Genomic DNA, 24,789 nt, shown 5'->3' with positions numbered 1-24,789 from the left:
ATAATGGCTCCAATACTGCTTTCTGGATGATTCTGAAGTTTTGAAATGCATCTGTAACCAGTTCCATTGATGTGTTTTGCAACAATAAGGTTGCAAAGGTCTTGGGAGAGCTCTTTGCTTTTACCCATCATGAAATGTTTCTTGTGTGACACCTTGGTAACAAAAAAAACTTTTTTTAGCCTACCAGTATGTACTAACCCAGCTTATATCAATTTGCACAGATAGGAGGGATACTTTCTAACTACTTATAGATTCCAGTTTGTTCCTTGCCATTCCTTGCCTGTTATGTGTACTGCTTTTTCTTAGCGTGTTCAATACTTTTTCCCTGTGCCATTCCACTTTTTTACTCATAACTCTACTTTTAGACATTAATGTTTGGATTTTTATGTATGTGTGGATTACCTAAGTTAATACTAATGTCCGGTGAAAATTTCATGTGAATAGCCTCACTGGAAGTATACTTACTGAAAAAAATGTTGACGTGTTCAATACACCCCCCCCCCCCCCCCCCCCCCCTTATATGGTTCTTGATGTATTTGCATTATACTAAAATTCGCTCATTTTCAATGGGCTTATGCGACTGAAACAGGTAGCTAGTGCGTCCCAAAGTTTAATAACATTATAGTCATTATTATGGCCTTTAGGAAAATGTTTTTTTGGGGAGGTGGGGTAGTGCACTATAGGCCCCTGTGGCGCGGCCTAAGCTTTTGTCCTTAATGGCATTTTTTCCCCTGACATTACTTTTACTTTTATACTTTAAGTAGTTTTACAACCAGTACTTTTACACTTTCAACTAGAAGTCTTTTAAAACCCTATCTATACTTCTACTTGAGTAATTAATGTGAATACTTTTGACACCTCTGCCCTCTTTTTCATTTTCCTTCAGCGGTCCATCGCAGTGCTACTTTTGTGATGTCATCAGCAGAGCCGGACAGTAACAGAGTACATTTACTTGAGTACAGTACTTGAGTACCATTTTGAGGGATCTGTACTTTACTCGAATATCATTTTTGGGGAGTACTCATGACTTTACTCAAGTACATTTGAGAGGCAAATATTGTACTCTTTACTCCACTACATTTCTATCCATAACCGTGAGTACCCGTTACTTCTAAAAAAAAAGGAAAAAAGAAAAATCTCAGAAACCCTCAATTAGTTTTTTCCCTCTCAAACGTGATTGGATTGGCAGGTGCCACTGATTGGGACAGCCTATCAGCAATCACCTTCAGCTTTCCGCCAAAGTCAACTCCATGGTCAGATGATAAGAGATGAAACAATGGATGAAGATGCAGCAGGAATGTGCCAACCTGTGGCCCCACCTCGCCAGACTATTTCAATTTTCTGAACAAGTTAATGATAGCTTCAAGTTTTTCAATTACAAAATTAGTATTTTGTATTTGAAATACGTATTTTAAATACATGAAATACTGCCCATCCCTGGCAACATGGTAAAAAGATGAAAATGACTTGATTTTACTTTCAATTCCTTTTACATTCTCCAAGGTATTAACATTAACATTTTTCATAACTCCATGTAGGACGTTTCTGTGCATAAATGTAAGCACTGTGGCAGTAGTAATGCAATATTTAGAAAATGTAGGCTACTCTTGTACTCTTGATACTCAAGTACTTTTAAAAACAAGTACTTCAGTACTTTTACTTAAGTAGACATCTGACTGTTGTACTTTTACTTGTACTTGAGTAAAATTTAGCAAAGGGTATCTGTACTTTTACTCAAGTAATGAAGCTGTGTACTCTGTCCACCTCTGGTCATCAGATGGTTTCCTACATAGCCTACATGCCCTAGCCATTTCCATCTCCTTCTTAACAGTATTGTTTTCATTTCCAAGCACTCTGTTACACTGTGTAGCACACAATTTGTTATCTTCTTAGACCAGAATATCCTCAAGATCTTTCAGAGCCAGCTGTTGTGAAGCTGTGGTGACTGCTACTACTATGATATTATTTAAGTACTTCTAAGCGGTGTAGTCTATTACTGTACTATACATGTTATAATGGTAGTTGTGGTCTTTTTGTTGATGTTCATTCACTCCAGGTTACTCTGTGATGTGCTTTTTTTTCATATAGGCCTGGTTGTACTTGTAAGACAACTATCAGCGAATTACACTGACATCTCAAGCAGGAGGGAGATGGCGACAATATAAATGTAAATCAAATGTAAGTTTCATTAGTACCATAGGTTTGGCACCTGTCACCTAGATCCTGTTGGGTAGTGACGTCACGAATACGCAAGTACCAGTGGCGACGTGGAAATATGGTGGATGAGTGGTGGTACTTCTACAGCACTTCTCTAGCGTATTAATAAACTAACAACACATTCTGCACGGGAATTATAAAACAGTGCAGGAACAACGTCACCTGACTTGTGAGACTACCACATCTAACGCAAACTGCAGTTTGCCAGGTAATACAGTCAGAATAACTGAGTTGCCACCGAGTTAACACAGAAAGCTATCATAGCTTGCTAGCGTTGCCTATGTAAATTAGCCTAAGATGTAACTAACGTTTCTGGAGACTTTGTATCAATTATATGTGCTGACTTTCCACCACGGCGTCAGTTGTGGCAAGGCGCACATTTTTCCGTGCTTGTCATTCGCTAATAAATAACGTTATCTTGGGTTTAGACTGCTGTTCAAGTCTCTTGCTAACAAGTTAAGTTAGCTATTGATAGGATGACTAAATATTTAGGCCAACTCAACTCAACGTCATGAACGAGAGTCACCAACAGTGTAAGATGACTAAAATATAACCGAATAGCGTCAGTTGCCGATAAAGGGGTAAATTAAGTAGGACCTACGCCGCAAAAACTAAATTATGTCGTGTCAAATCGCTAGCTGTTCAGTCCTGGCAACCTCAAGCTAACTTAAAAGGCATTTTGTACGTTCAGCTCAGTGAGGAAGACTGAATAGTTGGTTTGCGTTTGTTAGTACCAGTGTGATGTGCTGCATGCTGTATTTTAGCTCTGATGTTGCTGTTAGTCATTTGTTAGATTGTTTTGTATGATCAGTAGACAAAACGACAATTTGCGATTTCTAGGACCGTTGTCAAGCAAGCTAACCTGTGTGTCTGTCTGGTGGGGCAGTGCACACGCCCCATGACTCAGTTTCTAGAAGTACTCATATGTGGTGTTCTGTGAAGGTCTTGACCAGTGGATATTTATGTAAACAAAAGTCCTAATCCATTTGCCATGATAAAGGCGAGGAATTAACTTCATGTTAGGAACTGAGATTACCGTTGAAATATGTCACATGATGCACGACGACTAGATTTATCAGGAAATTATACGCAAGTAGATAGTGATGTTGTGTGTATACTCGACTTGCAATGTGACGTCTTTTGTCCCCGTGACTCGATCCGGGATCCTATAACCGTCTCGGGACACCTGACTACCTAGCCGTCCTCCCCTATGGCCCTCCCCCTCAAGACACGCAACCTCTGGAAAGTTTTCGATGTATTAAATGTAACTGTTCAACTAGAAGCAGAAAACCAGCTTTTATATAGCACTGTAGAATTAACAAAGTTGCAGGGCAGTGCAGGAACTGAATATAATTAAGAAGTAAGATTGCAAAGTATTGCATTAAAAAGTCAACTTTGGATCAATCTCAGAAGCTATACTTTTTGTTTGTGGATGCATTCTGGATTTCAGTGGAGGGATGGCCTGCCCACATGGTCTTTTTTAGTCCTACTCCTTTAGTCAACTCTTCCATTTGTATTTGCTTGCCCAGTTACTCTTTGTGCTGTGTTTGCTGTACTTTGCGCTGTCTTCAAGCTAAGCTATTTATCGGAGTATGAACCTCTGCAGTGTTTCCCACAGAATTGAATTCTATTTGTGGTGGTAGGTTTGCAGAATTAACTTGAATGCAACAGTTTTTAACAAATTAGTGCAGCGTGGTTATGATGCTAACCAGCTTTAAGCACAATTTAGTACAACCTGGAAAATCATTGTGTGGTGGTCAATGTTGATATTGTGGTGGGCCGCCACAAATAAGTCAATGTATGGGAAACACTGCTCTGCTCATTCAGTACCATATGACCAATCTGACCATTTGTTGCCTCGGTTATTCAACCTTTGTAAAATGTTTATTTTATTCTAGTTTTAGCCTATTGTCATCTTCAAATGATCATTGATCCAGTGTGATTCAGTGTTCTGATATGCATTTAGGAATGAAAGCATTTATTCTTGCACTGTTGCACTGTTTGACTTACTCATTTGCACTATCACCATGACACTCATTCACACAGAGCACCTTACCTTACCTTATGCACTGAGAACCACAGGCTCAGTCCCTGCTTCAGTCATTGCAAGCACACCTGATTGATTATTCACCCACTATGTGGATACTGTTTTTTAGAATTGTTTTTGATTAAGTTTTATTTAGTATAATTTGTATTTTGTATATTCTGTTTTTTATATTATATACTTTTAATTACTTTTTCTGCTGTTATTCAATGTATGTGTGTGTTGTCTGTATGCTACTGTGACCTTGAATTTCCCCTAGGGATCAATACAGTATATCTATCTATCTATCTATCTATCTATCTATCTATCTATCTATCTATCTATCTGTCTTTCTGTCTGTCTGTCTGTCTGTCTGTCCAGGTAAGCCTAAATATTTGAAATATTTTGTTTGTCTAAGTGTTATAACACTGTGATCCTCAGGGTTTGATGTTTAGAGTGATGAGGCCTTGAAGAGGTTAGCACATCACTGTCAGGAGATGGGAGCCAGCACTAGTCAAGTTAGTGACCTGGCAGAGAACCAGAGCCTGCAGAAACTTATTGGTACAGAGTCCATCTCTGAGAATGACCCTTTCTGGAACCAGCTTATTTCCTTCACCATCACAAGCCCCACCTGCAGGTGAGTAGAGACATGGTTATGTACCACCCGGTCTTGTGTGCATTTCCCCTATTTATTGTCGTTCCTCAGGTAAAGTCAAGTTTATTTATATAGCACATTTCAAACACATGAATCATTCAATGTGCTTTACATAAACAAAAGCAAATAGTAATAGTAAATAAATATGAAAATGGCAATAAAAACAGCTTAAAAAGTAAAGTGTATAATAATTAAAAAGCAAACATGAAAGACGCAAGGTAAAAAAAAAGACAGATTTAGAATTTGTAACTCAGTTATAACAGGCAGTGCATTTGATCAGTTAGCAGAAGGCATCTTAGAACAGTTTGGTCTTAAGTCTAGATTTAAAACTGTCTACAGTTGGGGCCTTTTTGATATCATCTGAAAGTCGGTTCCAGAGCTCAACCGCATAGCAACTACTTCACCATGTTTAGTTCTGGTAGGGGGGGGACGGTATGGTGTGTGTGTGTAATTGTTTAGCACGGAATCATCCAGGTTAGTCTTCTTGAGAAAGGGCTTTACAACCTCTGTTTTCAGGGACTTAAGAAATGTGCCAGACAGCAATGATACATTTACAATGTGAAGCACTTCTGCTGCTATAAGGTGAAAAACAGTTTTGAAGAAATTGGTAGGCAGAGTGTCTAAGCCTGTCCATGTGGAAGAGTTGAGATTCTCTACCATTTCCAGAGTTTCGTAGTCTATCAAGCTAAACTTTGACATTAAGTTTGGATTCCCCTCCCTTTGTAGCTTGAAGTTCCTGATGTTGAGTTAGTAATTGAGAAGATATGTTCGGTCTGATTTTATCAATCTTACCTTATAAAGAATAAAGATACAAGCTCATTGCATTTATTAGTAGATAGAAGTTCAGGTGCTAATTGTGAGGGTGGGGTGGGGTGGGTGTAACTTCTTGACTGTTGAAAATAGCACACAAGTGTTATTTGTAGTTCTGTTGATGATGTTAGAGAAGAAAGACTGTCTTGCTTTGCATATTTCAGAGTTATATGTGCAGAGCATCTCTTTATGGATTTCATAGTGGATCTGAAGTTTGCGCTATTTTCTATTGGACTCTCTTTTTAGGTTTTTAACCACTGGAATTTGTTTTCATGGTGCTTTCTGTTTGTCAGTGACTGTCTTGACTGTCTCTATTTTTTACATTTATTTATTTCAGGAATGTGTAGGCTATTACTTTTATTTTAATTTAAGGTAATTGAGAGGAAAGCAAAACACAAAGAGAGAAGGCATGTCACATGTTAGACCCAGTGGTTCTCAAAGTGTGGGGTGGGCCCTACTAGTGGGGAATGGAGACATGACGGGTGGGGCGTGACAAACAGGAGATACATACACATAAACATAGGAGTCATAAACAGGCCTACATATAAATTAAAGAACCATCAGATCCAGGGGACTAAGAACCAAACCAGAACCAAAATGCGAAAATAATATTTTAACATTGCCATTTTGATGGGGTGGTTGGGTCAGGTGGGGCTTGAACATTTCCCAGCTCCAAAATTTCCCACCTCCAGAGTGGGGAATGACAGAAAAAGTTTGAGAACTACTATGTTACACTGACAAACTTTGGTTTAACAGAAGGGGTCTAACTCTAAACCTGGTCACAGACCAGACTCAAGATGCAATACCCATGTGAGATAACCCAATTTGAAATAAGTGTGTATGTCTTTCTAGGGTGCACAGCTGTATGCAAGCTGGGTATTTGTCAGGAGTTGTAAAAATTGTAATATCATGTACCTAGTTAAAACCTTTAAAAATGACCTAGAAATACCAACAGTTTGTGAAGAAACAACCGTAATGACTCAACGTCAAAACACATATGTGTCCGCAACAACACAGTGTTGCCGACATATCAACTAAAGTTAACAAACCTGTTAGTGCAGCACTGGTTCTGTTTTAATACCACTTTGTGGTGCTTTATTACAATGTAAGCCAATGGAAGAAAATGTGATGGTGTGTTCAAGACAAGAAACTCCACATAGCAACTTTAAAGAATAGTGTCTTCCTATTAAAATGGAACATTTATTGAGGGCTGAGACTTCAGGCTGTATGATTAGATTATATTATATTACTGTAGATTCAACTTTATTGTCATTGTGCAGAGTACAAGTACAAAGACAACTAAATGCAGTATAACATATATGAAGTACCATTCAACACTACTGATGGTTAATGGTATTTACCATTAACATTGCCATTTTTAATTGAACTGCATTTGTATCAGATTACTTTTCCCATTGAGGGTTGAAGCAGTTAGTAATCAAGGATCTTTGCTTTAACCGTGAAAGGAAGAAAGCTGGCCTCTTTGGCCAAGAAACCCTAGTTTGAAAGCAGAATCATGCTGCTTGTACCTATGCTCCCTTTCTCATCCTACTCCTTTTTGCCCTTGGCAGCTCTGATGCAAAACTGCTGGAAGAAGCCATCATTCCTCTGGCTAAAACCCTGAGTATGTATTATGTTTGCTTGCTTGATTATGCACCACACTTCAATCTTCAACTCATTCATTCATCAGCTGGCCCTTATGCCTGGGCTTGGTGGGTTGGGTGATGCATAGTATACAAAGACAGGCTTTCATAGCTTACAGTAAATATATACAGTACTCTAACCTCATCAAGCCACACAGTTCAAATTCAGTTGTGTCCAACTCTTTATGCCTGGTGTATTTTGTATTTACTGTGTTATTCCTAATGGGAAGGGTTTTTTTTCACCCATTGTGTTTCTACATTTTCCTATTATTATTATTAATATTTTTCCACCATGGGAGTCTATGGCAGCCCATAGAACTGTCTGGTAAAAAGTTCTGAAATTTGACATGCTGATTGAGGACAGTCCCATGATTAATTTCACCAATTGTGATGTCGGCACCTCAAACACGCCACAAACTGGTCAAAGTTGGTTGTGCGTTCCTGCACGTAAATTTTGACCCCTTTGCCCGATTTTCAAAAATTAGGTATCGTTGCGTCCTTGGACCAAGCCGAGCGGAAGATAGATTTCCGCCATGATCGATTTTCCACGGAAATGAGCTCATATCTCAGCAACCCTTTCATGTATCAAAACAAATTTTGGCTTGTAACCGTTGATGTGTTTGGAATTAAAACTTTCTAGTGGTGTCTGTTAATACTGTGAGTTCCTAAGGCTGATACATGCCAACTTGTGATGTCAGTGTAATCAATATGGCCGCCATATTGGATTTCATCAAAAATACGGAAACATTTTCACAAATTTTGCCTGATCTTTGCAAAACTGGGCACATATGATTTTCAGACCAAGCCTCACAAAAGTCATGTTTTTTTGTCGCCATATCTAAAACTGTTCGCCCGTAACAGTCAAATGAAATCGCCAGAGAAGCCACCAAACAGGAAGTGACCTCATATCTCAGCCAATTTTTAGTCATCAGACATGAAATTTGCTATGAGTGCCTGCAGCTATGTAATAGCATCTAGTTCCCATGGCAACTCTGGAGTGCTTGGCCCCTTCATTTTTTCTTGCAGCTATATTTATTATTATTTTTCTTTTGGAAATTATGAAACTTAATTCCCTAATTCAGATTTCTTAGCCAGTTTCAGTTACAGTTATATGAATATGTATTGCAACAATGAATCGCAATATTTGAGAATTATGTTTACAAATAGTTTACAAATTGTAATATGTGTTAAATCATCAGCTAGGCTAAATATTATTGTAATATTAAATTGGTAGGTCTCTTGGAAATCACAAACCTAAATTGTACCCACGGTTGCATTATGTAAATGTAATGCAAATCAGGTTTATTGGCCAAGTATACAAGGAATTTGGTCTCTGCATTTATCCCATCCGTGAATTAGTGATCACACAGAGCACACAGTGAACACACAGTGAGGTGAAGCACACTAACCTGGAGCAGTGAGCTGCCTTGCTACATCGCAGTGACGGGTTAGGTGCCTTGCTCAAGGGCACTTCAGCCGTTCCCACTGGTCGGGATCGAACCGGCAACCCTTCGGTTCCAAGCCCTAACCAGTAGCCCACGACTGCCCCATCCAGTAGCCCACAACTGCCCCATGGAATATTTGAAAATCCCTCAGACTGTTTTTCCCAAATACTGAATTTGCCATTCTGCTTCAACTGTACGCTAAGAATGAACTCCTTGTTATTCTAAACTCAGTTTCGTTTTTTTCTCTCCTGTCCTCTTTTGCTCTCCTTCTCTTTAGTTGAGAACAATCCCAGGTCTGGGAATTTTGGAGCTCTGGTGAGGATCTTCCTTGCACGAACTAAAGAGTTGAAAATCTCTACAGAATGCCAAGAGTAAGTGGTTGGAACTGTGTTTAATGAAGGTATTACATCATCCAGATACAACAGTTGATTAATTTCTGAATCAATTCATTTGCGTCAACATTAGGGGTGTAAAGATTCACCGATACGTATCGGTAACCGATTTGAAAGTTAAAGATGTGAGTTCATCAATATGCGAACCCCTACATTGGTTTTCATGTACTATGAACTGGTCAATGGCCCAGTTTTAAAATGACATATCGGTTGCTATTAAGCAAAGATGCAGCGGAAGACCTAACATTACAAGTATGTTACTTTCAAAATCATAAGACAGACCCTGATTCGCTATCAAATCAACAGAGCATCTGGTAGCCTTCTCCGACTAGGGTAAGTAAGGTCACGGCTACAGTGGCAACAAACTAGTTGCCGAGTTTAGTGAAACGCAGCATGGACTAATAACTTGTGTCTGACTAACGTGTGTGTTGCAATATCCTGAATGTAATCATATATTCAGTCGTAAGCACTAGCCTCTAACCTAGCTGCAACAAACACCCCTTATCTGCAGTCTCCTCACCGCTCTGGTGCACGTCTCGGGATGTAGGGTAGTATTGCCTACCTGTCATTGTTGATGTGTCACTCGCTTCTCACAATGTGTGTTAGTAGCCTCCTTAGTTATGAAAGGTAATCCAGGCACCTTTTCCCACCTAGCAATGGCTACAGCTACACCACAGTTTTAAGCTATTGTGATTGGCTCAGCAGCTAAGTAGAAGGGTGACATGAATGTATAGATCTCTATTAATTGGCCCAGTGATTTCGTTTAGAGACATTTGGCAAAGTTCTTACTTTCAAAATGTTTGTTCAATCTTTTAATCCGCCCAATTAGAAATTCAGGTATAATATCAGTTCTGGTGTTCCTTGATTTCAGTACTGTAGATCACACTGCAGATCATAGAATACTGCTGGACTGCTTAGAACATTGGGTAGGACTCTGACGAGGTCCCTTAATTGGGTCAAGTCTATTTAGAAGGCTGGAGTTACTTTGGCACCATTAGCAGCTACGTATGCATCTTTTTGAGTGGATATGGCATTTGGAATCTCGTAGGGATCAGTTCTGAAATCTATTCTGTTCAATCTCTATAAGCTTCCTTTTGGCCAAATTTTACAAAACCGCATTGATTTATTATAGTTATTGAGTTATGGATTATACTCAGATGACTTCAGCCCAGTAAACTCACTATCAATGTTTAAAGCAAATAGATGATTTGATAAGTTAAAATGTTCTTAATTTAATAAGGACAGAGATGATTGTGCTGGCAACAAATAAAAGACAATCAACATTAGTTCATTAGACACAAACACTTTACATTTACATGTATTCATTTAGCAGATGCTTTTATCCAAAGTAACTTACAGAATGAGGAATAACGTTCAAGCTACAGTGCAGAGGACAATTCCTACTGCATCAGTCAACACTATTACTAGAGGATAAAAGAGTGCAGACATTACAAGTACTAGTCACGTGTAGGGATGTAACGATTACCGGTATAATGGTAAACCGTGATAAAAATGTTGACGATAACAATTGCCGCTTTAATTTAAAAAATAATAATTATCGCAGTTGATTACCACGGTGTGGAAACCGTGTGTTCAATGCTTCCCAGCTTCATCCGAGCTTGCTTTTGACATACAGTAGGCCTGGTACAATGAAAGAAACTGGTACCCTACTGATTCTGTTGTCTAATTGATGTATTTAACTGCGATTCGGATTAGGTTACACCTGATTTTAAAAAGGCAGAACATTTTCACCGCAAAATGTGTACTGTATCATGTAGCCACTCTGTGTCTTTTTATACCGCGATAATACCGAAAACCGTGATAATTTTGGTCAATTTTCATATCGTTACATCCCTAGTCACGTGTGGTCGGAGGAGAAGGTGATAGAAGGAGGAGGTAGACAGGGGAAGTGCATGGTAAGTGTGTATTAGGTGTGTTAGGTTGTAAGAAGTGTTAGGAGAGACGGTATCCTTGGAAGACTTTCTTAAAGATAGAGAGGGATGCCCCTGCTCTGGTGGCATTTGGCAGGTCGTTCCACCATCAGGGGGTCCAAATGGAAACCGCCTGGGTTGCCGTGTGTAGTGGCAGTAGTGCCAGACGACGTTCCTTGGAGGAAAGCAACGGTCACATAAGCCTTTATAAGAGCACTTACGTAGGGAGGAGACCCAGCAATCACTTTGTAAGCAAGCATTAGTGACTTGAATTTGATGCGTTTGGCTAAGGGTGGAGCTCAATGAGCTGCGGGCGGGGTGACGTGCGCTTTTCAGTTGATTGAAAACCAGACACACTGCTGTGTTGTGGACCATCTGGACCTTGAATCAAAATCCTACTTTCCTCAGGACTAAAAGGACAGAGCACTATACGCCTGTTCTAGAATCTTTAGCAAACTGGAAAAGGTAGAAACTTTTCTGCTTGTATTCCATATAAGCTTCATACACGTCTCTTTCCTCCATACAGCCAGTTGTTCATCTGGCAGGCCCACAATGCCTTGCTCCTGGTCCGCTGCCTGCTGAAGGTCTTTATCAGGGAAATGAGTGAGGAGGAGCTGCAGCTACAATTCTCTTACCAGGAGAGGGCGCCAGGCTCCTGCGGTAAGTCTACCTGACTGCTAGAAATGTATGTATGGGTATGTCTGTGCAGCTAAAGAGTTGAGAGAGACTGAGGAACCACAGACAGAGTACATATTCCATGGTAAACTTTAATTTGTCCTATTTCCTGTCTGCTTCTTCAGCTGATTCACCGTTATTTTACATAGTTTCAAAAGCATATACTTGTTCATTGAGGACCACAGATCCAAAAAATAAAATTCTAAGTTCTCAACAAGATTTGTTGTTGGCCAGATACAGTCTTTTTGAGCCATAACTTGGTTCTTTTTTGGCGTTCCAGAGCCTGGAGGTGAGGACCTGCTGAAGGAGCTGGTGTGCAATCTTGTCCATCTCATTGTGGAGGTGCCTCTATTGTGAGTATATCAGAAACTCTCTGGAAAGAGGGGTAGACATAAGTATTTGTTCCAAGATGAGTTTAAAAAAGCATTTACATGAAACAAACCCAGACTGCCCTGCCTCATGCCAGATAATTCCGAGCATTAAGGCCATGTGATGCATGTGGTAGCATGCCAGACATCAGTGGTTGCTCGTCCCTTGCATGCCTCTGTGATGATCGCTATCTACTCCTACCCGTTTGAGGCAATTAACTTCTCTCTGATGCTAATTCAACATATCTACATAATCGTCCCTTTTCAAGCAGGCTGCAAACAAAGCTGTCTTTCACTCCCTTCCTGTCTGCCTGACTCACTCCTTCTCTCGCTCACTCTCAAGTTCTCCCGCTCTGTCTTTTCCTGGCTGCCCCTCTCTCTCTCTCTCTCTCTCTCTCTCTCTCTCTCTCTCTCTCTCTCTCTCTGTTTTGCCCCCTTCTCTCATCATGTGTTGTCAGATGTGTGTATCTGGCCGTGCTTCACACAAGAGGTCTCTAGTGGTCATCTGCTGGAGTAGGGGAGACAGAGAGACATGGAGGAGACTGAATGACTACCCCAGAGAGTCTGACAGGACAGAGGCCCAGAGGAAAAGGCCATTCACTGGTTGTCCTGTATCTTGATGTCGCTGCTGGTTGGCTGGGGGCTGCGGGCTTATTGGCTGGTCAGCTCTGGCAAGTTCATTGGCGCCAGACTGTTGGGCTGGACCAGGATTGTCCGTTTGCACGGGTGTACATTTCAAAGACATTCTTGTCTCCACAGTCTTCCCATACCCGCTTCTGTGTTCCTGATTCAGTCGGGCCTGTTTGTATTGCTAGAGAGCGTGGAGGGGAGTGGGGAGGTGGGCTTTGTGTTCACAGTACACTTACACAAGCATCGCTCAGAGCCTTTGATGTTGGAGCCCCAACCCTCCTGCCCATGCTGTTCATGTTCGAAAGGGGAAGTTCCATGATCTGATTAACACTGATGGCTCTTTAACAGGGCTCAACTATCTATGACTTCTGATCCTGGAACCATTTTTGCTCAGTGGTGAATTTCCTCTCGAGAGTGTGTTGTTGCAGTGAGTAAGATGGTGAGAACGAGGGGTTTGTTGGCGTGAGCTACTTTGCATCTTGAATTGACTATAGCACTGTGGTTGTGAGTGTTCTGGTTGCACAGACTGGTTGTCTGGTGCATTCCTCTCTTACTATGAGCTTTAAGGTCACATCATGTCTGCACTCTTCCTCTTTTATTCCAAATTTCATTTAGCAGATTCGACACAGTCTCACAATTTTTGATTCCCGAACCCGGGCTGACCGACTCAGGTGGTGACATTACCGCAGCTCTAACATTTTGCCTATTAGAAATGAAAGCATTGAGCATTGATTGCCATTTTTTCAAATAACTTAACATGTCTAACCAAACAACCCACCTCAATTAGCACACATTGTGCCTTTTGAAGGAAAAACTGTAATCGGTAATGTTGTCAAAGGGACACTGTCTCTGCGATATGGAGTTCTGTCTATTTCACAGACAGAATTCAATCTACACACTAAATCATGCTGAGTGTAGTTCCGGAGCTAAATGTATGGTTACAGTGCAGAGTAGTGCCTATGGACCCTTTCAAGAGAGTTCCATTATCAGCATCATAGTTGGCCCCACAAGACTTCCTTTTTAACATTCCATATGTTATCTTAATGCAGAGGAAGTAGATTGGGGCCCAAATAGAACGTTCAAGCATTGTTTTTGTTTACCTTGTTGAAAGGGTCCATATGTGGGTAGTGAAACAGTAGCATGACTTAGCATAACAAACTGTGACATCATCCACTGTCAGTTGCTCAGCTGTTCTTTCTAAGGAACACACAGAGATGTTGGGCTTTGTGCCATGTGTTGGTAGCCCCTTGCATCAGCATGACTTTAGAGCAAAATCGGACCATTTCAGAAGATCAGATAATGAAATATTTGGAAGGAGAGAGGGATGTTTGCATATTTAATCTTAAGTCACACTCATCAGTTTTGGCCTTAATCACACCTGCTGACTAAGCTATGGAATAGTCAGTTTTATCATTGAATCTCTTCTGCCATTTCAGGTATGTAATGATTAAATACATGTAAATACTTCTCAAATATATCAACAGAAGCTATGAAGGACTACAGCAGTTTTGAGAGCTACACTATGGTATGCATCCCTAACCACTCAGGGGAGAATTGTCAGGGACATAATAATGTAGGTCATTCTGACACTTCATGTGAATAAAGTGTATGTGTTATGACAGCATGTTGAGATTGGGTGTGTGTATATATGTGTGTCTACGTTTTCATTGGTTTTGTAATACATTGCAGTAAAGGACATCTTTCCCCTGGTGAGAAGTTGATGGTTGTTGTGGTTATTGGCTGTTGAGGAAATTACAGAGAGATGGGTTTGATGTCCGTGCAGATTTAATCATCTCATTATGGAGGTTCAAGCAGGGCAGAGTGATGGAAAAAGAGAGAGACACTGAGACTGTGTGTGTGTGTGTGTGTGTGTGTGTGTGGTGGTTGTTGAGGGAGGGAGTGAGTGCAGGCAGACATGCTTAGGTGCAGATTGCTTCTCTCACACTCATGAATACAAATGATTCACTCACGACATCAGGAGTCTGTAGGGGGATGTTGTAACCAGGAATGTCCTTGTGGTGTTCCCTGTTCATCATGGAACATTAAGCCAAGAGTACGACGACGATGATGATGATGATGATGATGATAATGACGATGATGATTATTGCAATCTCTATATGAGGCAGGTTTAGAGGGAAGTGTGTGTGTGTGTTTGTGTGTATGTGTGTTGTACTGGTCGGTAAATTCTGAGGTATTAGTTTTAAGATGATTTCATGGAGTGATTCTGAGATATAGTAAAGTATCATTGCTTGGAAATCATTCTCTTTTCCTAATTTAGCAATGGAAACATCCGGGAAATTTCTGAATTCTTTCCCTCTCTTACATACACATATTATTGCACAACCTCTCCCTCTCTTTCATACACATTTCTTGCTCCAGGAATGGAACAGTTGTGTAATTCTGTGTATATTAGCCCAACATTCCCCATTGTGTAGAACTTCAGAACAAGATAGAATGTTTTCAAAGTCTGACACTAGGTTCAGCAAACACCCTCTTGGTACAAACACAGAGATATTCATGATTGTTGTGTTGGCCAACTCAGATAACCAAAGACATAAACTGTTTTCATGCTCCTCTGCACTATATGCGGATCTTTGTCAGACAGATGTCCGACCCTTCGGGTGATTCAGATGTGATGCTTACATGCGGACATGTGAACGACACCGACGCACATGAACAGGATATCCGCGTGGTTGAACAGGCTGAACGTGGTTGAACAGAATCTCTGCATGTTCTTCGCTTTGTTCAGACACAAGCTCATGTACATAATGTCTGTCTACAGTACTAGGAGGGGAGTAGAGAAAGACCCGACTAAGAGTTTCTGAGTTCCCAAATGTCCTGTTATGTTGTTCAGATGTAAGACCCAACCGCTTGATATCCGCAGAACATGCAGACTTACACCTATGTCTGAAAGCAGCTATTGTTTGGTTTATCAGGGCTTTTGAAGTAATGGTGGGTATTCAGGTGTGATTCAACCAGATTGTGCTTTTTTCTGTTCAGTGGATAATATTTTTCAGGAGTTGTAAAAGATATTGAAGGGGAAATGGTTGCCTGTAGATATTGTTGATGTGAATGCCTTATTTACTTAATTTCATAATTTCATGGCAAATTAGAGCTTTATACTCTCATCTTCTATTACTGTTTGAGTTTTCTAATCACATTACAAACTAAAGGCCTCTTACAGTCTCTGGACCTTAGAGGATGTAGCTTAAATACACTCAGCAGATATAGTGAGGGCTAGTCCACTGCCTCCACTGTATAGTTTTATAGTGAGGGTCCAGTCCACTGCAGCTATTAGTAAAGGCAGGATGCAGAAACACAAGAAAAATCAGTTTCAGCTTTACAGTGAAAGTCTGCTAAAGAAAGTGAAATGCCAAGTGACCTCACGCTAGGGGGAAGCAGCAGCAGGGTTGTTGGAACTGAACAGGAAATAGGAGAACAATGCAGACCTTAAGTGTTTTGGGAGATTGCCAAAGAGGAATTGGTGGAGGAGGTCAGGATTCCAAACATAAAGTCAGGCAGTTCATTCAAGTCACCACCATCATCATGATGAGCAATTCAGTCTGTAAAGGGTGTAAATCAGGGCTATTCAATTAGTTTTAGTATATAAAGTGTTAGTATAATTTGTATTTTAGTATATTTAGCATATCCTTTATCTTCTACTGTCCTTACTGCTTAGTTGTGTTTTTATATTATATACTTTAATTACTCTTCTGCTGTTAAAGAATGTGTTTGTGTTGTATGTATGCTGCTGAGACCTTGAATTTCCCCTGGGGATCAATAAAGTATCTATCTATCTATCTATCTATCTATCTATCTATCTAGTTTGTAATGGGGGCCAAATAATGAAAAGCATCACAACTGAGGGGCCGGAGAAATGCGGCTATGAGTAATCACATTAACAGCTGTAGATACAATTAAGTACAACAGCAGCAATATGGGTGTTCAAATGTTGTATTTTGAACATGCATAACAACATCATTAGCCGGTTGTTGGTGGCTGGATTGAAATCTGTAATAACAGATAACGGTAATGGAATCTGTACTTTGCGCAGTAACTGCTAGGTCCAAGATTTCCAGTGAGTACAAACAGGATTCAAACACTGTTCAGGTGAATTAAATGTGTAATCAGTCGCATATGTAGCTCTTCTGACTTATAGGCCTACTTGTTACATTTGACGTTCCCATCATTTAAAAGAGATGACCGTGACCTCTAGATTTTTTTTAGCAGTGGGGGCAGGCCAGTCATAATAGCCTAATAACAATAACACGGGTGTCCGGGGGTGTCTGCTTGAATAAATTAGAAACATAACGTTTGGCAGACATCCCAACCAGCAAAAAGTCATTTCAGAGAGGTATAACGAAGCCCCCCCCCCCCTCCAAAAAAACTTTACTTACTTAAATACAGATTAATATGTTCAATAATGTCTAGTCAGTACACCAAATAAGGAAGGCTTAGATAGAAATTGTGAAAATAAAATATGTAGATTTTGGTAGTTTGGTCTTTTCATGTAGCCTTGGTAACTAGCCATCTAGTATAGGCCTGAATAATATGCACATGAATTGACACTTGTTAAACTCACCTCAACAATCATTTGCAATCATTTAACCCGCCATGGGCAATGCTAAAGTCACTGTTACAAACAGTGCAGCGTGCAAGACTAGGCCTATCATTATTTTTTACTCTTATGAGACAATAGCCTACACTTTGAAATGGGTCTTACATTGTTCTTTTTTGAGGCACTGACTCTCCATGACGCTCCTGTTCCTATACACTGAACTGATTAATTAGTTCGGGAGAAAAGAGATAAAAGCCCACCTACACTGAAAACTGATTGGTTGATTTAGCGAAACAGGCCAATCGGGATGCTCTCTGTCTTGGATGCGCTCAGGCACACACGCACCCCTCTCTCTCTCCCATCGTGTGCGCGCTACACTCAGATGCACACGCGGTCTCGCATGCGCGCTCTTGATTGCTCACTATAGATTCCGGGAGATTTTGCCTAATTTGCGTGCGTCAGGGAGTCGCTATCAATATGCGGGAGACTCCTGGAACTTCTGGGAGACTTGGGATGTCTGGTTTAGCCTACTTGGTTTCTGACAGAAATTACGTTTTGTGCCAAGTTCTGCCAACATATTGTAGAAACACAACCACAGCCTTTATTTGGTGAACGAAGGTGCAAATCATCTCCTTTAGGCTACTTTATTTGGTTATTATATACCGGTAGTCTACGATTCACTTTAACCACAAAACGTTTTGCTGTCGCCACATTTACAAATATGCAATTTACCTTCGTTAGGCTATCAGTGATACTTTTTGCTTCGAATCGCAATTGAGTGCGCATTTAATGTAACATGCCACATGATTTCCAAGATGCCTTTAGACAGGCTCATTTCTGACTTCACTAGACTATTATTGCATTTGTTTATGTTGTAAGACGTGAAGAAATGAAGGACATAGCCTAGGCTACTCACAAATTCATCATTCACTAAATGGACACAGAGAGACTCCAAGTTTTTCTTTCGCTATAGTTGCGAAAAAAAATAGCCAAGGTACTATATAGAAATACTTTGAAATTCCCTTTGAGCCGGATCTGCTCCACCTTTCCACCAAGTTTTGCAGAAATTGTGCCTGTGTTTTTTTGCGATATTGTTGACAGAAACTATTTGTGTGGTGCAACCTGTTAAATATTAGTAAGTTCATAAACGTAGTGACAATTTAGGTTGAAACTAAACTAACTTACGTTCAACTTACGTACAAATGTAATGAATTGTAATGTAGTCTAACTTGTGCAGTGGGCTGAGGTGCAGTAGGACTAAAGCGAGCGAGAGATGCAAGAGTGGAGAACAGCTCATGCGCTTGCTAGAGATTACATTTTTTTAAAGGGCCAGTACAAATGACCTCCGGCCCGCGGGCCACCAATTACAGGCAGTTTTTTTTCAGTATATGTTTTGCCTTTTTGCCTTTATTTAGAAAGGACATTGAAGAGCGACAGGAAGTGAGTGAGAGAGAGAAATGGGGTGGGTTCGGGTAATGACAGCGCGTCTGATTCTGAACCCGGGTCCCTGTGGCCACTTGGACCCGAATGTGGTACAGACGCTGCAGCTGCTTACCAAAGCTCCCCTGGAATTGGTAGCAGTTAACCAGAGTATGAGTCTTAAATCCTTAGCCTGCATTGCACACTGGTCAAAGTTTTTTCTCACTGCTTGCAGGCTGATGTCAGGAAGTTGTTTCAGCTTGTGTGTGTTTCTGCCATATTGTTCTCACAGCCAAATAGCTGGCATTGAACCAAAACAAGAACACATGTGTAAGCCGAAATGTTTTTTATCAGTAGATAGTGCTTCCACTCTGTTGCTTCCATGACCTTGGATGATGACCTCTGACCCAGGAAGCGCCACTCTGGAGATGTCAAAACCCCTCGAGACAGTTGTGGCTTCAATAATCTCCTATGAAGCTCCCTTAGTCTCCATCTCTGTTTATGTGTTTTTGGAATTAGTATTGATGTACAGCTTCCTGACTGTATGCTGCTGCCTTAGGAACATTTTGTATGAACTTCCTGTTGCTTGTTTTGTGTTGTGCGTCCAGGGACATCACCTACAGCATCCTGTTTGAGGCCGTGACCACACTGCTGGTGCTGCTGTCCTATCAGCTGTTCAACAAGGAGGTCCTGAGGGATGGCTATGTCTACAAGTGCCTGATGAGTGGCCAGTGGTGAGTTAGCAGGCCACACCCATGACTAGGGATGGGCATAATTAATCGACGATCGATAGTTGATCATTAAGAATTTCGTCGATCACGTTAATTTGTTGTCGATTAAACTAATGCAGGTTGTGCTTGAAGCAATTAAATGAATTTCACTGTGTGGCAGCAATTAAACATTATACCACCCGGGGACAATATTTGAAGTGTGGCGTGGGACCATTTTATCGTTAGTTCACTGCAAACACTGCGATGCATAATTGCCTACCAGTAGGGCTATCAGTGCACGAGCAATAGAAGACATTGTTTCGATTTAACTCAATGAAATAAGAGCTCTTCTTAATATTTTATATTGTTGGTTGGTTTAATACCTTGTTGTCAATGAAAAGTCGTTGTCTTACACCATGGGTCTCCAACACGTCACTCTCAAGCTCGCTTGCCACCCCCTTCTGAGCTTGCCAGAGGCCGAAGCAGTAGGCCTAGGCTACTACAACACTATTGTCTCGATTGGTGGCATTCCAGCCTACGAATTTAATAGAGCAAATCATGCAATTCAAACTCAATTTAGGCTACTTGGCTACGCAGTAAGGTTTCCACTGCAGCACAGCGCACGTTTTGAGTGAATGAAAGCGGCTGCCTTGTCTCGCAATAAACAGCGGGTGAAAATCCCGACTCTACATGAACTACATGAAATGTAATAGTGAGTCATAAAATACCCCCCAGATTTTAGTGCTCATCAGTCCCAACATTGAGCAATATAATCAAACTGTCCAAAAGTAAATTAAATCCCAAACCAAACGGAAAATCTTCTGCTTTTGATGGCGTTATGCGCTCCAAACGAAACGCATGTCTCACAATAAAACGCACGTAGAAATAAAGGCCTGCTCAATATAGCCTACGTCTGCCCCAAATATAGCCCTGTGCTTATTATTTTGGAACAAACGAGGGTCTCTGTTTAATCTGAATGCTGGCTCGCATTCCGCTGCTTTAGAGCACCACAGCGCAGCTTTAATATCTTCAAGGTAGCCTAACCGAATGTCCAGTTTAACTGTCACAAGTTATTCTTCATGTGATAAAGATCTCATCGAGGAAAATCACGCTGTATTTTTGTATTTTCATTGCATTTTTAAATGTATAAAAAGTTAAATAAATAATGGTTTTTAATATAGGCTAGGCCTAGAAATCTTAATGATTAATCGATAGTCGATCGTTAATTCTCCCGACGATCGCCTAAGAAAATTTAATCGAATGCCCATCCCTACCCATGACACTTATCTACTTAACTATAGAGGTTTGTCCGACCAACAGCTGTCAAGTTGTTCCATGGAAAGGTGCGCCCAACTTACCTTGAGATTGTGGGGGTGGAGGAAGTGCATTGGAACCATTGTTAGGATTCCTGTCATAATCAGGATTCACATTAAAAAAGCTCTCAAATCTCACAGTTTGCAAAGATGCTTCTGTTACTGATGCTGCTGTTACATGAAGTACCGGTAGTTTATTGAATTTAACAGAAATATTGACTTATGATATTTTTTAATAATTTCTAAAAAATATATATTGTAAAAATATATTTTGTCTTTGTTTCTCTAACCAAGTCTTGAAATGTTGTGTGTCTTATGTATTGTGTTGCATGTGTTTTTTGCTGATGTATAGTATATTTGAAGATTGTCTTTTGTGACATAAGCAACAGTTTTACAATCTGTGGTGTACTGTGGCTATGGTCTATATACTCTGTGGTATATATGGCTTCCTCCGGACACACGGTGCTCAGGGTACCCAAAACCAGAAATCCTGTCAAAACACACACCACACACACACACAGACACTCATCAGTTTAATCTAAACAATACCTTTTCTGAACCCTGACATGTCTCCTTCATCTTTGTCTGTGGTGTGTTTGGCAGCCTGGAGCTTACAAGTCGGTTGGTGAAGACGCTGCTGTATAACTTCATCAGGCAGGAGAAGAGCCCCCCACCAGACACACAGCTTTTCCAGTCACAGGCAGAGGGAGGTGGCATCCTTTACGGTCTGGCCTCTGGGGTAGCAAGTGAGTGTGTCCATACTTAGAGTTTTTGATGTGTGAGTGTGTGTGTGTGTGTGGATGTGTGTCTGCTCGTACATGCATGCATGTTTGCCTGTATCCATATATCCATCATTGCCCCAGTGCTGAGACCAATCCAGTAAGGTTTGCACGCAGAATAGTGGGCCCTGTCATGTATTTATCAACATCAACATCAACATGAACATGGCCCTGCCATAGCAACTCAATGTTGTTACATTAGTATACCGTAGCTGTAAGCAGTCACAGCAAGTTTCAAGATTGGCTGAGATATAAGGTCACATCTTGTTTGGTGGCTTTGCCACCGATTTCAATTGGCTGTTACGGGCAAATGCTTTTGTCAATTGTTCCATAAAGTAATGCACTGATAATACATGATCTGAAGATGGTCTGTGTTAAATTTGGTGAAGATCAGATAAAGTGAGATGTCAATTCCTAAGATTTTCTCCAGTTCTCCTTTGATGTCTTTCCAATATGTCTATAGTTTGGGGCAGCCCCAGAATATGTGTGTGTGGTCCCCAACCATTCCACATTCTCTCTAACATTTATTAGTTGCACTATTTTTAAGAACAAATCTTTAGTGGAGTCCAAAAGAATCTCATCTTTACCTTCCACTCAAATTCTTTCCAAATCTTGCTCCCCACCCCCTTGTGACATCCTGAACATATATCCTCCCACATGTTGGCATCTACAGTTATGCTGATCTCCAGTTCTCACTGTACTTTAATATGCTTAAGCAATAAGCCCCGAGAGGCCGTAGGTTACGCTGATTCTACAACAGCTAAGGGGTGTTGTTAGGCACAACACGCTAGTGGAGTGCCTAAAACCCCCCTTAGCTGTTGTAGAAGCAGCGTAAGCTACGGACTCGAGTGGGAACTGTTGCTATAAATACCTGGCAAAGTTTCATAAAGTAAAGGCAAAGCAACGAGAACAATTTATTCATAGATAATCATTCTTCCACCAAGAAATATATTTCCTCTATCTGAATGGTTGCCAAGCAACGTCAAGACGCAGCTATTTTAACTTTTGTATCAAGTTATGGTAGCGCAGTAGTATAGAATGGAATGCGGTCAAGGTGTATGTTTGTGCTGGATTTTACAACGGCATCAAACGCGATTCAGCCATTCACAATCAAGGACCGGAACTATCAGTTTTAGAAAATGTATCATCTGATGTGTCTGTCAATAACTGTTTGTAAATATGTTATTTTTTTTTTTTGATGTTTTGATGTTTTTTTTTTTTGAAAATACATTTACAAAATGTGTCTCAATATTAGTTACTCTTTTGATATTATCCCAATCTGCGTGTTTTGTGATGTAGTGTCCTATTTGTAGATATCTGGACTCACTTGAAGTCACTTGAGAGTAAGTTAAATTTGTCTTGGAATGATTTAAATACATTCCCAACAAATAATGTATCAATTATTTTCAGGCCACTATTAGCATCTGTGAATGGCTGTAAACTGTATCCACCATAGATGGGAGGAATTGTATATTTCCTAGTATGGACATGGCCTGCGCCAGTCACAGTTCCTTTTAGTTGCTTTTGGACGGAAGTCCACATCTTTAGTGTGCTTTTGATCCACACATTATTTACTTAATGGGAATTTACTTTCCTGGGACTGTTGACTAAGAAATGGAGGAGTAGGTATTGATATCTCTGGTTCTGTTCAATAGATACCCACCCAATCTCCCTATACCTAAACCATCCAAGCCACCTACATTTCCATTTTGTACTCTTTTAATCTGTGACTGTTTGTTCCAGCCACCCACACACACTCCTCTACACCTAATTCTTCTCCAAAGAGTTATCACGCCACTATGTTTTATGGGTGTGATGTTCTACTGTATGAGGTAATTGTATCTGCCATTTCAGGTAATTGAGTACAGCAAGCTCTAAGCGGCCAGTTAATGGTTATATTATGTCAGCAGTCAAAGCAATGTTCTCGCCTTCAGGATTTAGTGATGATGAGTTTATGTACTGTTGACTAGTTTAGTTGATGAGGTTATTGACTATCCTACAAATTAGTATGAGAACATCATGCACTGATTTTAAATTGGGTGTTATTTACTAAGGGTGACACAATTTAACATAGTCCATATTGTAGTGACTTTGATAGGTAACAAAGAGATATCAACACCTAAGTGAATGTCCAATTACAGAAATCGAAATATTTGTCAATTACGCTAATGATTTTAAGGAAGCATGTTATATGTCAGCAGAATAGAGGCAATTTGTGCTGTGCACATTTGATGCAGATACTGGGTGGCTGTTTGTGTTTCTTGAAGCTGTTCAGTCTGAGGAATATTTCTGTGATTCTGTATTCAGACTCTGCTATTTCATGGAACAAGTGGAATGTACTGTTTATAACCTGTCCACTATGGAATAGCTAGAATAGAGAATTGTACATATTGTAGCTGCCCTATCAAGACGGTAGAGTAGAGCCTGTCTGTGTATCTGCCTGCATGTGCCTCAATATGTGGCGTGTGTGTGTGTGTGTGTGTCTGTGTCTGTCTGATCCCCCTGCTCCTTTGCCAGACATCATTACTGTGACAAATGTCACCCCCATTGCTGCAGTCACAGATGATGAAACACTGGGTGATCTGTCATGACAGATATTTAGCAGCCCTAGCCATAGGTGAATAAAGACATTTTAGATGTGTTTGTATGTTCCTGTGACACCACAGACATCCTTTGGCTGAAACAAATAGAGATGCATGTTTGGTGCATGTGAACAAAGGTGTTGAGTGCCAGGGGAGACTATGATGGGGTGTGTTTGTGTATGTCTCCCTTTATTTTATTTTTTGAATAGTTTCTCAACCTGTCTCCCCTCAGCCCCTCGGTCTCTCCCCTCAGCCCCTCGGTCTCTCCCCTCTCCCCTCTCCCCTCTCCCCTCTCCCCATGCCTCTGTGTGCTAGTGGTGGGAGGGATGCAGCACACACTGCAGAATGCCATGCAGAGTTCAGTGGGAGGTCACAGCCGCACACCGTCTTCATTTGCACCAGTTGTGAAGGCTCCTTGTGAGTGTGTGACGAGTAAAAGTTGCAAAGGTGTGTGTGTGTGTGTGTGTGTGTGTGTGTGTGTGTGTGTGTGTGTGTGTGTGTGTGTGTGTGTGTGTGTAGGCAGAGGGGGGATGAGCACAGAAAGGAGTGTGTGCGTGTCAACTGAAGTTGGAATGTCCACACAGTCACAGTGGACAAGAATACAATGCGTGTATTTTTCTCAGTGTTCATCACTGAATG

The 24,789-nt window shown here is 40.7% G+C and overlaps 1 protein-coding gene across 1 annotated transcript in view; it reads left to right on the top strand.

Moving 5' to 3' along the window:
- The first annotated feature begins 2,268 nt into the window (after window positions 1–2,268).
- dym (dymeclin) overlaps window positions 2,269–24,789 on the top strand; it is a 69,683-nt gene continuing 47,162 nt past the window's right edge. The window contains exons 1-8 of the mRNA XM_042059214.1: window positions 2,269–2,425; window positions 4,682–4,877; window positions 7,277–7,329; window positions 9,071–9,164; window positions 11,643–11,776; window positions 12,072–12,144; window positions 19,375–19,500; window positions 21,393–21,535. Coding sequence (XP_041915148.1) covers window positions 4,738–4,877; window positions 7,277–7,329; window positions 9,071–9,164; window positions 11,643–11,776; window positions 12,072–12,144; window positions 19,375–19,500; window positions 21,393–21,535 — 763 coding nt within the window. The 5' untranslated portion in view covers window positions 2,269–2,425; window positions 4,682–4,737. The remainder of the gene's footprint in view (window positions 2,426–4,681; window positions 4,878–7,276; window positions 7,330–9,070; window positions 9,165–11,642; window positions 11,777–12,071; window positions 12,145–19,374; window positions 19,501–21,392; window positions 21,536–24,789) is intronic.

This window comes from Alosa sapidissima, chromosome 13 (genome assembly GCF_018492685.1).
Source record: "Alosa sapidissima isolate fAloSap1 chromosome 13, fAloSap1.pri, whole genome shotgun sequence".
In the NCBI taxonomy this organism is placed as follows: Eukaryota; Metazoa; Chordata; class Actinopteri; order Clupeiformes; family Clupeidae; genus Alosa; species Alosa sapidissima.
This window is presented reverse-complemented; position numbering and strand designations above follow the sequence as displayed.